Source organism: Adiantum capillus-veneris, chromosome 9 (assembly GCF_014529385.1).
Source record: "Adiantum capillus-veneris isolate H3 chromosome 9, ASM1452938v2, whole genome shotgun sequence".
Lineage (NCBI taxonomy): Eukaryota > Viridiplantae > Streptophyta > Polypodiopsida > Polypodiales > Pteridaceae > Adiantum > Adiantum capillus-veneris.
The window spans coordinates 57,082,320-57,096,590 of record NC_140939.1 but is presented as its reverse complement, the minus strand read 5'-3'; the positions used below and the strand labels follow the sequence as shown (position 1 = coordinate 57,096,590).

Sequence of the window (14,271 nt, the reverse complement as noted above, 5' to 3'; positions counted from 1 at the left end):
TCGTGAGAATGGCTTCAAATTCAAAACACAGGCTCCCCTTGAGTTGCTGATCACTTTGGTATGCTCAAAATTTGGTTTGGAGTCCAAAATAACACAAAAGACATCCTACACGTAGGATGTCTTTTTGGCCTATTTGACCCCAGACTTGACCCACAGCTTCCCCTTGATTTCAGTAACCCAGTGGTATGCTTAGATTTTGGTTTGGATTTGAAAAGTCCCCAATTTTAGTTGTTCTCGCCTTTTCCAGTCAAAAGTGCTAAAGTCTACTTTGAACCCAATTTTCTCACCCAAATGAGATGAAACCCCTTTCAGTCACTCAATATATCATGCAAGACATGCTCATGAAGCCATCTTATGGTTTTGGTCTCAAAATAATGTTTTGGCACAATTTGGATAGGATGTTTGGCAATTTCAGTCTATCTGGCCTTATCCTGTCAAGATATGGTCAAATTTCCACTTTCCACTTGAAATTAGGATAAACCCCACCTTCTAAACACATTGGTCAACTCAAAATCCCAAAATTCCCACCAAATTAGCATGTATCATCCTATGCGTAGGATGTCTCCTGGCTTGAAATTAAATTTTTTTTTTGACAGAAATGCTCCTGATGCTCTGTAGCTCTATCAGAAACACTCACAGTAACTTTTGGACTTCTCTTAGGCTTTCAAACACACTTTTGCGTCTTTTTGTGTCTTTTACAAACTTGTGATGACTTTCCCAAGCAAGTATACATACATGAAATGCTCTAGATCCTGAATCATGATATCCTACTTACTCTACTCCTACTCATCATGTGAAATGGTGATAATGGTGTTTTGGTTGCTTTTTGGCCTCTTCGGACTCTCAAGCTTTCCTCTCACCGCTTCTACCACTCCAATTCCTACTCAAGAACTCGACTACTACCTAAAAATATCTTGGTCTACCTAGATCTACCTAAGTCAAAGGATCTAGGCCAGGCACACGCTTCCTAGACTCCCTCTAAGACCTAGAGAGTCCTCCACCCTTTGATCCTATCTAAATGTAAAACGAGACTCTTGGCACGCCAAAAATCCCAATCCTCAAGGATTAGTCTCGGTCACCTACCTAAGGTTTTCGTCCCCGGCAGCGGCGCCAATGTTAGACGGATACGCCGCGACGGACGTCAGCACAGCGAGAACTCACCTAACATATAATGTCAGCTAAGGATGAATCTCGGCCCCCAGGTGCATGGAAGCAAGCATAAGGTGTCAACCTACACTCGACCGACTCCTAAGTAATTCCTACAGAGGTCTCTATCAACTGTCTAAGTCACAGCCTTCAAGAGTGCATAAGAGGAAACTTCCTACAACGCTTTCTAGAGCCGAACACCCATCAAACAATATCAAAACACCATAGAACTTGAAAGAGACCCTACTAATACCAATAGGTCTCTCTCCATAAGGTCTATGAACCAAAACCCCGACCTAAAACACCCGGTGGAAAATCACGTAGGATGTCTATCAGAAATTTTCAGGTCTTCGTTTCCAAAATCTAAAGTGCCTAATGTGTAGTTCTACTCAATGTGAACGCATGGATATGCTGCAATGAAAAATCGGACAACGTATGCTCACCCAATCACCAGATGAAGCTTGTAGAAGGAGCTCGCAAAATCCGATCGTACGCGCGCAATGTAGGTATCCGCGCGTAGCTCTCATAGGGGGCAACACGCTGCAATTCTCTGCATTCGATTTCAACCACCACTGGTGCACACGTAGCATCAAGATGCAGCTCACACTCACTCACCACAGACTTCAAAAACATGTTTTTAAAAATGACAAAAGGTTTTTCATTAAGGTCAAAAAGTGGTATATATACCTTACAATTCTAAAACCCTAAAGTTACAAATCAACCAACTACTCCGTCTATCTATCAAAACTGGGATACAATCTGGAAACTTTTGTAAGTCCCAATATTTACAGGGTGAAAAATTAGGTTTCCTTAATAAATGAAAAATTACAAAAAAATGATATCCTCCGAGTAGTTAGTCTCTGTGGGGTGTGTCCAGCTTCTAACAATCCTTATTAAGTCAAAGTTTTCTGGTGATTTGAAGATAATTAATATCTTTGTTGGTTAAGATGACAATTTTTTATAGTTATTATCCAAACCTTAGGTTCTAGAAATTTGTTTCAAGAAATCAGAAATGTTTAGCTAGTCAGATGTTGCAAAAAGTTAAATTTTATATATGATGTAATTGAGTAGACGATTCAATTTAGATGATACAAAATTGTCAAATACAAATTTTTTTTTGAAAAAAATGGGTATCAGGTTTATTGTTGGATGGTTTTTTGGTATTCCATGGATTGTTGGAGCATTCATGTTATTATGTGCTCATCATCCAAGCGAAAGACCTGGTCTCATTGCATGTGCTATAGCTGTAAGTTTTCTAGTTTAACTTTGTTTCCATTTACAAATAAGCAATAAAATTGAAATGGTATTATCAAAACAAAAGGACGCATATGCACACACACACAATATTCTCAATTGTGTGAACATATTTAAGTGTCAATGTATGTCATTGTGTTAGAGTTCGTTTTCTCCATAGTGTAGTGGGGCAACTAGGAGTGAAGTGTTAATCATTAAAAATAAAAAGAGAAAGTAAGCCACCATTATTAAGGGGGAAAGATCTCCGTGTTTCTAGAAAAGGTAGACCAATGGAAAAGAAAATTATTTCACACATGTTCTTGTACATTCAAGATGGAATTTCGTTCTCTTGTGTTTGTGACCATGTGCTACAAAACTACCCCCCACTCATCCCACTACCCTTCAGTGCAACCCACAATTACTATGCTTGTGGAAACATACTTAACACTAGGTTGGTAACCTAACAGGACATAAAAGTGTCCTTTCAAGGTTTTGACAAAAACCTCCAAAACCATAGTAGATCCACTCATTTTGTAAAATCCTTTCATGAGGTTATAGTTCAAGGCCTACTACTTATGGAAAAAATAAGAAACTTGTAAAATTTCTCATCTTTTAGTCACACCAAGCCTCCAAAGTTGGTGGACGATTACATTTTCATCAAAACAGTCATTTCTTACAATTTGTTGCATAAAAATAAGATTAGGGATTTTTGTAGGACTTGAGATAAATTCCCTAGCTAACTTCAATGGGTTGGTGATATGAACATATGATTGCTTCTCACTCGCTATTTTTTGTTTTTCCAAAAGAAATAGGTACAAAAAAGTTGAATTTTTACCATTCTGCAAACCTATCATCAAAGTTTCCATAGCCACGCTCAATACAAATAATATATGCATGTTTTCTTAGTTCCCTATTGTCCTTTAGGTTCATAAGGAGCCATGGAGCATGTCAAAAGAATAATACATCTCTTACCAAGGGGAATCTTGGGGACAAAGATGAAGTGCTAAATACAGCAAACATGAAAAAACTGGGCTCAGCATTATGAGTTGTAGAATCCCATAGAAACTATTCAATATCTAGCCAAATTTGATCCTTATGACTAGATATGGTTACTACCTGCAAAATGCATGTAGTTTTCACAAGAAACTAACAATATTGAAAAAGCTATACTTGATAAACTAGAATGTTCCGTTTTCTTCTATAATTGAAAAAATCAACCATCGTTATCTACTATGCAAAATAGGGTATTAGGTGCCCCAAAACTCCAAGAATATTAGCTTTATGTTACAATATGATACATAGAAAATCAAAACTGCATTTGGATATCATGAAAGCCACCAAAAAAATCATAGAAGAGCTAAAATTGGCTAAAAAACAGGATTTGACAATTTTTGTAATTTGGTCATAACTTACAACTTTGACATTTATTTCTCCCTAGAAGCATCAGGACATGTTGAGGACTACTAAAGATAGTTCTCTAGCATTATATACCTCATAAACATGAATTCTAGAGTGGTATAGTTGCAAAAAGTTGAAAAAAGCCTAAAACAGGACCCGTTTTTTCACACAGTTTAGGTTGTGAAATGTTGTGCAAGGACAAGGTTAAAGATGGAATTGATATTCCAAAAAAATGTCGAGTTTTTCTCAGCTCATGAGACAACTTTCTACACAGATAGCACCTCAAAATCCATTTTGAAACTCTTGACATAATTCAAGGAAAATGGTCACTTAACAGGACATAAAAGTGTCCCAGGACATAAAAGTGTCCCATTACCAACCTAGTGTTAAGAGGATAGTCATGCGTTTTTACAAAAAAGTATTTGTGAGCATAGAGACACAAGCACACTTGTGCATGCACATTCTCTCACACACACACACACACACATACACAAAAATATGTGTGAGTTAGAATACATGAATCTATGTGATAAGTTTTACAACAAGAATGTATATGCTTTTATGTATCATGAAAGTCATTTTTTAAATTATTAAATGAGTAAATTTCTATTTGAATGTATGGATCTCTCTCTCTCTCTCTCTCTCTCTCTTTTTGTGAGTTCAACTTTTCTTGTTGGATATATCTTTAATAAGGTCTCGTGGGATAGTTTTGTACCACTTTACAATTCTCTTCTTCTTCTTTCTATGTCTCTCAATGTCACACACACAATGTGCATTCTTCATTAATTGCAAAATTGCTCATTTTGATAATTTTAAAGATTTGAGAGTCATTTAGCAACTCCAAAAACCACAATTTGATACTAGTGAGTGACCCACACATTGCTAGGAACGACATAGAAACACATGGCCATTGGGTCACACACACACACACACACACATTTGTAGGTGTGTGTATGGACATGTGTGTGTGCATGCACACAAGCAAGGATGATAAATTTTATCCCTGATCACTCCACAAAGATGAAAACTCTCTCTCTCTCTCTCTCTCTCTCTCTCTCTCTCTCTCTCTCTCACACACACACACACACACACACACACACACACACACAAAGATGAAAACTCTCTCTCTCTCTCTCTCTCTCTCTCTCTCTCTCTCTCTCTCTCTCTCTCTCACACACACACACACACACACACACACACAATTTTGAGTCTAAGACTTTTTGGTGAATCTATGAAATCTCCCTTACAAAATAAAAAGAGGAAAAGAGATTCACGTAATCATGTTGCTCAAGTGAATGGAGGAATATTTGAAAGCTATATGACACCATTGCAGCACCAAACATCAAATTAATTGATGAGAAAGAACATCTACAATAGTGATCTTCAGATGTGGAACTCAATCTCTCTCACTTGTAATGTTTAGCATGAAAAACTATAGTGCACCAATGTCTGAGACGCACAACATGGTGACTACACTTAATTTCTGCACACATATAGTGTTAGGGTTCTTTGTGAGAGATGATTTGTAAGGAAGGAGAAGGGCCTATTAATAGATTGGAGATTGATCATTAAGATTATTGATAATCCTATCTATGAAAAGTAGCAAACCAAGATTGGGATTTTTTGAATACCAAAGTATGGTATGCCTCCCTTTTCTGCTTGATTCATGGATGTGGTTTCAAGAGAAGAACCTCCTTATCGATGGTAGATGAAGATGAAATGAATGAGAGAGAGAGAGAGAGAGAGAGAGAGAGAGAGGACTTTTATCATGTATATTTTTGAGGTGAGGTGCCTTTTGAAGTTATGTCAATGGATATTTGTGTTAGAAGGTAAGTAGCTTAAGAAATGACTAAAGTATCCATACAAGCTGGATTTCATGAGAATTTACTATGGGTTAGTTCTCAAGAGAAAGGAGCAACCACATGAAACATGTGAAAGCTATGAAAATACTATGTACAAAAACCTACACAATGTTCTCCCATTTACCCTTGACATGCTTTCAACCTCCACCCACCTAGTCATGTAATCTTCAATAGTAGAAGGTATATTTTTTCATTTTTAGCTCTACATAGGGGACCCATAGCATCAGTGCCCCAGTTTTAATAGGCTCCATTTGCAAGCAATAATTACATTTTACCATGCACCATCCTTTTATTTCCTTATACATGGAAATTGTAACAACTTCTACACCAATGTTGGGCATCAACATTCAAGCTTGTCCAAACATACCCTGCAAGAAAAATCTTCTTCATGGTTGGATCTTGGGTAAATTGCCACGACAAGTTTTGTCATGAAAACCTCATAGAATGGCTCAAATTTCTACAATTGTTGGTACCCTTCTGCACACTCAATCCCTTTGTCTTTGATATAGGATGCCTTCTACAAAGAGATAACTTTCCTTCTTCATGAGCCTCCTCTTCTAAGACCTTTGGAAACTCACTCTCCAAAATATAGCCAACAATGGGAACCAATGACTCTATTTCCTAGTACCTTTGTTTCTTGATAGCTACTACCACCATAATAGCTTGCACTTATTTTTGAACACATGCAAATCCTTGTTGTGCAAGTAAATCAACATCCTCATCTTGTTTCCTAGAAATATAAATTAATGCACCTCTTCAAACTGATTAAACAACCTATAGATGACACGTACTTTTGTTCTTAGGCATTCATTCTTGTATGCTCATAACCACTTCTCCATTTTGGTCGACCAGCACTAGCGCTCCCTTTGGTTCACCTATTGAACTCACCAAAAACCTCCATTAATGAATAAGGTGAATGCATTATGTATGATTATAGGTGGTGGAATGGAGGTGTCTTTACTTCAAGAACTTTAACCTCCTTCTCATGTACTTTAAAAGTGAGAATTCTAGCAAACTATGCATGCACACTATCTTCTACTTTGAAAGATTAGTGAAACTCTTGAAACATCATTAACCCCTTTAAGATCTTAGTACTAATATTGATTTGATATGACACCCAAGGAAAAATTCTTTGCAATAAGAATTACAAAAGTTTTTGGTAGTAGTAGGATCTAAATGATTTTCACAAAAATCATGAAAGCAATCATCATGAGTTCTGCTTCTAAGTAGCCTCTCTCTAAACCATTCATAACCCTAGTATTAAAGTAGATGGATCTCATCTTGGTATTGAGGGGATATGTTTCAAAAAGACATCATCAACTATTTTCTTTCCACTAGAGTCCAATGAAATCCTTTTTTGAAAGTAGCTTGAGTAGCCCGCCACACATAGTGTACTTCTCATGGCAAGATACCTCATTGAGTATCTCATCCTGGAATGGAAGGGAAAAATGACATCGCTTGGCTGGATCCTTGAGTGGGATACAATCAATACATACTCTCCACCTCCCATTATTTTTAGGAGTGAACAAAATTTAAGAAACCCACTTTGAATTCTTTATTGGATATGGATAGATAAACCGTGCAACTAGAAGCTTTCTCACCTCCTTGAGTAGTGCTTGCTTCTTGACGACTTGTATACTTAGTAGATTTTGTGCTTTATGTGTGGACTCATTCTTTAACACGATCTTGTATTGAATAGCCTCTACTTCATGCACATATGTGTAGTCTTCATTAAAAAACCCTAGAAAACTTCATTAGCACACAATTGAATCCCTCCCTTTCTTCCCTTGTAACTGTTTTTCACAACATACCTTCTAGCATCCCTTCATCTTACACACATTGGTCCTCTTGAGGGCCTATCTTATCCAAGTCTTGAAAATATATTTATTGGTTTTTTGGCCTTAATATTATCCCTATGACTTTAATTCCTTCCTCTCACTTTGAGATGATTCTTGATGGAGCTCCTCTTTACATTTCTCCTTCATGTTAAACACAACCTTCTTATAACTTTAATTCCCATGAATTACATTTTTTCTTTTCCAATCTTGCAAAGCTCACATTTTCACTAGTCGTGGCCTTCCTATGATAAATGGATAACCATTTCTCTGGGGGCTCATTGTGTATAAATTGTGTATATCACATGCGTTCAAGGACTATTTATAAAACTCCTTATTTATGATCTTTTTATGAATAAAACGTACCATTTTCTTATTCAATCTGTAAATTTTTTCCTCAATTACATTTTACGATTCCCTTCTGTATATGCAAAGTGCCTCCACAAAAACATTTTGGAAAATGTCTAGGGACCTAACTTGGCTATTTTTTGACTTTTTTTTTTACATTGTTTTTAAATGTCTAATGGATGTACATACCTAGTCTTTGTATGAGGCCCTCGATAATGGTGCCAATTTGTGCACCCCTATCCATTTGTCGCTTCCTAACCAGCTTTTCTTGTATGTAACAATCTAGAACATGTGCAATATGCTGATTCATTTTAATAGGACCATTCGGTTTTTTTTTTTATCTTGGTGATAATTTTCTTTGTCAATGCACTCTAAAATTGAGGACACAATGTAGGAAATTGAGGCCATAAGATATCAATGCCCTTACCTCTCACATCTTTCAAAAGGTTGTATGGAACCAGACCATGTCCAAGAGGGATGTCTTGGAGGTTTATACAACATTAAGTTCTCTTGGCTTCTTTGGTCTTCTTCACCTTCTTGCCTTATCCATGGTCAGTTTGTGATGTGACTCCTTATTTATCCTTCCCCTTTCCATAGCCACACTTGATGCCATTTTCTTCCATGTCAAACTCGTTTGACTTGGTCACCTCTACTACATGCACATTTGGCTCTCCCAAAGATGGAACTCCTTCCACTCCACCATGTGGCTTAGGTGGATGTTTTAGTCACATCTCTATGGGTAGAAACCTCTATCAAGATCTCTCCTTGAGTGCATTTGAGTTTCATATACTTCATGGAAGTCTAGAGCTTGACAACACAAAAGGTGGAAAGTGCACTCACCCCTACGTTTACCTTGAGTGTGGAAAATAGACCCTCTATGAGTCTCTTCCTTTTCCAAAATTATGTACCACCACCAAGGTTAGAAATATTTCTCACACATATAGCCCAAAGATATAGAAACTGTTGCTTATAGGTATAGTAGTCATCTAGGGCCTTTTGCATATGAGCAACAATAACTTGCCATGGTTTTTCAATGTTTTGGAGGTTGAAAAATTGAAGTGATCCAAAACATCCATGTGTAGCTTCTTCCAACTTGTTGCTTATAGGTATAGTAGTCATCTAGGGCCTTTTGCATATGAGCAACAATAACTTGCCATGGTTTTTCAATGTTTTGGAGGTTGAAAAATTGAAGTGATCCAAAACATCCATGTGTAGCTTCTTCCAACTTCCTCAAATACAGAGGAAAATCAAGTATTAGAATCTTAAGGACTACCTTAAATTTTTTTAAGTATTCCTTATCTCCAACAAACTTTTTTATACGAAAGCCGTTTTAAAATTGGCTGAAAATAGCTCAACATCCTCACCATGATTCCAAAAAGGAGAAGATATCCTGACATTCTTCCTTGAATTTCCATTGAAAAATTTTCAAAACACGTTTTCTTTTTTTCTTTTTTATCTTAGAGGAATCCACACATACTGTTTTGCTAGGTTGCAACTTGTTCTAGAAGAAAAGAAAAACATACACATCCCAATGACTAGTTATGGGATGTGAACTAGCCCACAAGAGTATTTTTGCCACAACCACCTAGTTATGGGATGCGAACTAGGATGCAAGACTGTTTTTGTCACAACCATGAAGAGGCACAAGAAAACACACAATCAGTCTTACGTAAAAACATGTATCAAGTGGATTACGACAAATGTAGAGAAGAGAGAGGAATAGAGGTCGTAAAAACCATATCTTCACTTTGATCCTCAATTTTTATATAGATAGACCCACCATCGTCTTCACTATGTTTTGCATCAAATGGATAAGAATTCCCGCTTATTTTGACTAATTTAACCCTTTCTTCTACAATGAGAATTTTCATTTTTGTCCCATCTAGCTCATGCAAGGTGTAAGTTGCACTTTCATGCATATAATTGACAACATAAGGACCAAAACATCTTTTTACAAGATTCCTTATTCTAGAGTGATCGTTTTCAAACTTATTATCATACACCAACACCCAATAACCTTCTTCAATTGCTTTTGGTATGAGCCGATGTCTCTTGTCAAATCAGTTTTTGTTTTCAACCTTGCATCCTTTAGTCGACCTTTTGCAAGCTTAATGTCTTCATGTCTTATTTTGAATCTATGTATGTGCAATGAAATAATTTATCTCTATTCATCACATCTTCCCATGGCAAAAAAATTAATGTAAGAACTACATTTCAACTGGCATTAGTGTTTTTTGACCATATATCAATTCAAATGGCATATAACTAGTGACTCAAGTATATTTTGTATGTCCACCCATGATGTAAACTGAAGTAACCTTTGCCACTCTCCAAGATTAACTCCACAAGTTTAAATTATTTGGAGGATGCCCTCTTTCACTCTGTCCATTGCCTTCTGGGTTATAAGCACAACTTAAAGCTAGTTTGATGCCCATTCTAGAGAACAATTTGATCCATCAACATCCAGTTCTCCTCTATTTGCACTTATTTTTCCCATACATCCATAATGACATATCACATATTCAAGAAGGAATTTAAATATAGCTTCTATAATTTTTGTCCTCAATGCATGCCCTTTGACTTTATTAGACAATTCTTCTCTTGCAAGCACCAAATACCTCATTTTCCAAAGGCATCGTGACCAATCCCACAACCCATTTAAAATATTTGGCCAATGTATAAGCAAGATTTGTACATCACAATGCCATACATTTGAGCACACTTGGCATGTTACACAAGACTTGGCAAACTCAGATACATCCTTATACATCCCTTCCCACCAATATCATTCTTTTACTTTGGTAAATGTTGCCCATACACCTCGATGTCCTGCCCATAAAATTAAACTTCATGGAAATCCTTGATAATCTCTTGTTGCATAGCCTTATTGCACACTATCCGCAATGGTGTTCCATCTCTTTGTCTACGATGCTTCCATAAGTAGCCATCCTTCAAGAAGTACCCGTATGATTTTCTCCTTATTCTCTTAAATTCTTGCTTAGTCCACTCATTCTGTTTCTGTAAGGTACTTAAGTAGTGGCCTATCAAGATACATTTATCCTCATATAATTGCTTTCAGACGGATTTGAGTGAAGATACAGAACATGTATGATTACTCTATTCACTAGCAATAGTTTAAAAATTTGGCCTACATCATGTCCGTAAAAAATCATGTCAAGTTTCAATTCATACATTTCCCTAGAAAACATATCTACCATTGGATTATTCTTCCCTACAATATGATTGAATTTGGGATTCAAGGACTTTATGTAGGTTATCCACCACAATATTGCAATGTCGGCAGTTCAACAATTTGTAATCATTCCAAGGAGAGGCAAACAATCAATTTTTGCAACCACTAATACCCCTAATAAATACTCCTTGTCACATCTCAATGTTGTGGTCACTCCCCATGATTCCCTTTTTACCTACGCATAGTCTTGTTGGCAAAAAGTTAGAACCTTGGACCCAAAACTCACTTCACGTTTTCCTTCATCATCACCTTTCCTTAATGCCCATCTGATCCTTGCAAGACTCTTGTCCATTGTCACTATGACAGGTCTTCTACATGCATAGTATAGCTTTCTCAAGGTTGGTGAGATGAGAAAAGTATCTTATCTAGCTTCATCATGGCTCTTCTTTCCAGTGGAACTTCTGATTCTTTCTCAGTAATCTGTAAAGAACATCTGCTAGATGTGTACAAAGAAATATTTGAGCTTCACTGACAATTGTACATTTTTCTTTCATGTTTTTGAATGCATCCATCTTTTTTAGACAAGGCCTCTACCATAAGGACCACACAAATGTCCCACAATCAACACTTCATTAACTCCAAATACAAATTTCTATCCTAAGAGGGTAAGATCAACTTCTTCCAACCTTGAGAGAATCTTCTCATAGTCATCTATATGATTTACAAAAAACTTATATCACCCCTTTTAATCCATAGCTTCGTTTTTGTCTTTGGCTTCACAAACTTTGATGGGCACATCGTCACGAAATGGCATTGTGATTTCACATATGAAGTCACATAGAACCTTGTTCATCCCATTCACCATATGTGAAACTAAATTCCTCGCCCCTCAAGGTAAGGTACACATCCTTACCTGTCCCAAGGGTGTTATCATGGTTGTAAGATCTCTACTCTCAACATCTAGTTGAAAATGATTGTTTAGTTCTATTAACTTTGACAAATGTGAAATTGGAACTAGGATTGGACGTGGATTTTAAGGTACATGGTTAGTGAAGATTACCATAGGTGCAACAACACTAGGATCATCACACCCTATCTCATGTGGTTGGAATGCAAAAGCCTTACCATGTCTTGAAATAATTTCTTTAAAACACTTCTTCTCTTCTTCCGTTAAAAATTCCTCACAACCAACCTTTATCTCTATTAGAAATTTCATTGTGAACTTGTGTCCAAATATTTTTGGATCCCTAAGATTCGGTTGCAAATAAGCTTGTTCTAGATTTTTCTTAGAATCTAATGGCAAAGGTAAGGCCATTGGCCTCACTCTCTTTGCCATAGTTTTGTACTTGGTCGCCACAAGCACTTTTTGTCCTTCATTAGCATTCAAATCTTTTTTATCTTCAAAAGCCTCAATAACACCATACATTTCTTTATAGCATACTTCCACAACATGGATTCCATATTCAATGCTAGAATCCATTATAGCCTCAAGCTTAAGCATAGTATCTACATGAGAAACTTTTTCAAAGAAACCTAAAATGCATTCATCATCCTCTATGAAACAATTTTCCTTCATATGTTTTTGTACATTATATACATAATATTGTGCACTTCTTTTTATATCCTCAAGCTTTGTAAAACACACTAAAGCTTCTTCTTGCTTTGCGACAAGAAAAAAGACTTTTCTTTCTATACCATTGCAATCTTGCTTTACAATGGTACATGGTCAAAACTCCTTGTCTCTCTCTAGTCTTTTACCTCTTTTTTTGCTTTTGGTAGAGGATTCAAACTACACATCTCGCTTTCCATCTTTTCTCTTTATCCTGGCATAAGTAGATATATCCCTCCGCCTCCAATGATTCTCCTTCACCCTGAGATTGAGAAAAGAATAAAGTATAACTCAAGTGTCAAGAGATAGAGAAGAAGAGAGCTTGACCTCTTGTAGCACACAAACACTCACAATCATGGAGGAAAAAAATTGTTCTTCTTCTTCTTCACTAACTCAAGATAAGAGGTCTACAAAACATAAGGGAAACTACAACATAAAAAGGAGACTAGTATAATGGTCTAATGTAAACTGCTAGTCAGTGAGGTGGGTAGATAATTGTGCCATCACTCTGATAGACTCACCAACTGCGTGTAGTACAACTATAGTATCATTGGCAAAGATATGAGTTTCCACAAAGGCATGCCAATGACAATGACTATTGGTGGTAGTCATGTAGAAGTTGTACATGGTGATATTGACATCTCAACACTCCCCCTCAAGCTCAACACCATCTCTTGTATGCCAAGCATCACACGCAATTCCCTTAGCTTCTCCACTCCAAGAGAATTTGTGAAGATATCTGCAACTTGCTCATCCACCACCACATACCCAATGTCCATGTCCCATGCCAAGACCCTCTCTTTGATGAAGTGGTAGTGTGCATTGATGTGATTTTTCTTTTCATGAAATCCTTGGTTTTGTGCCAACTACATCCTATTAAGGCTATCCAAATATATGACAACCACCCTCTATAAATGTACTCCAAACTTGTGAAGTAGAAATCTGAGCCATCCTACCTCACATGCTGCCATTGCATCACCCTACACTCTAACTATGTACTCAAAAGAGAAACCTTAGGTTTCTTCTTGCTACTCCATGTGAAAGTAGAACTCTCACTTAAAAATATCAAGTTGTTAGTAGACCTGTGATTGTATGTACTACCAACTTAATCCGCATCCGTATAGCCATGAAGTTGCAACTCCACACTGGCCTCATTGTTTCGTGGGCGAGTACATTAAGTGACTCGCAAATCCAGTTTTGTCACTCAAGTCTTGATGTGAGAGAGTCAAGTAGATTAAGCCTCCCACAATTGTTTTATACATGGCCGCATTATCAAGCACTTGACCTACATCATTTTCCATCTTCAAATTCAGATGCAATTGGCTTACAATCATCCATACCATACTTTTAAAGATTTCCAAAGAATATTGCATTTGTGACAACTATACACCCACTTTTGTATGCCCTCTAGTTTAGCCACATTATCACTTCCAACAGTAAAATCGTCCACATATATGCATATCACCACAATTCCCACCACATTATTACAAAGAATGATCAACATCAAATATTTCCAAGGCTAATGAGATGAGGAATGGCACAATTGTCTCAGACCAAGCTATAGGTGCTTGCTTTAGCCCATACCACGCTTTCTTTAATGTGCATACAAGTTGAAATAGCCTCATATTTGCATAACCTTTTGGTTGC

General features: G+C 36.9%; 1 protein-coding gene across 1 annotated transcript in view; it reads left to right on the top strand.

Moving 5' to 3' along the window:
- LOC147450524 (uncharacterized) overlaps positions 1-14,271 on the top strand; it is a 155,848-nt gene that overhangs the window by 96,848 nt on the left and 44,729 nt on the right. The window contains exon 3 of the mRNA XM_086520477.1: positions 2,284-2,392. Coding sequence (XP_086376603.1) covers positions 2,284-2,392 — 109 coding nt within the window. The remainder of the gene's footprint in view (positions 1-2,283; positions 2,393-14,271) is intronic.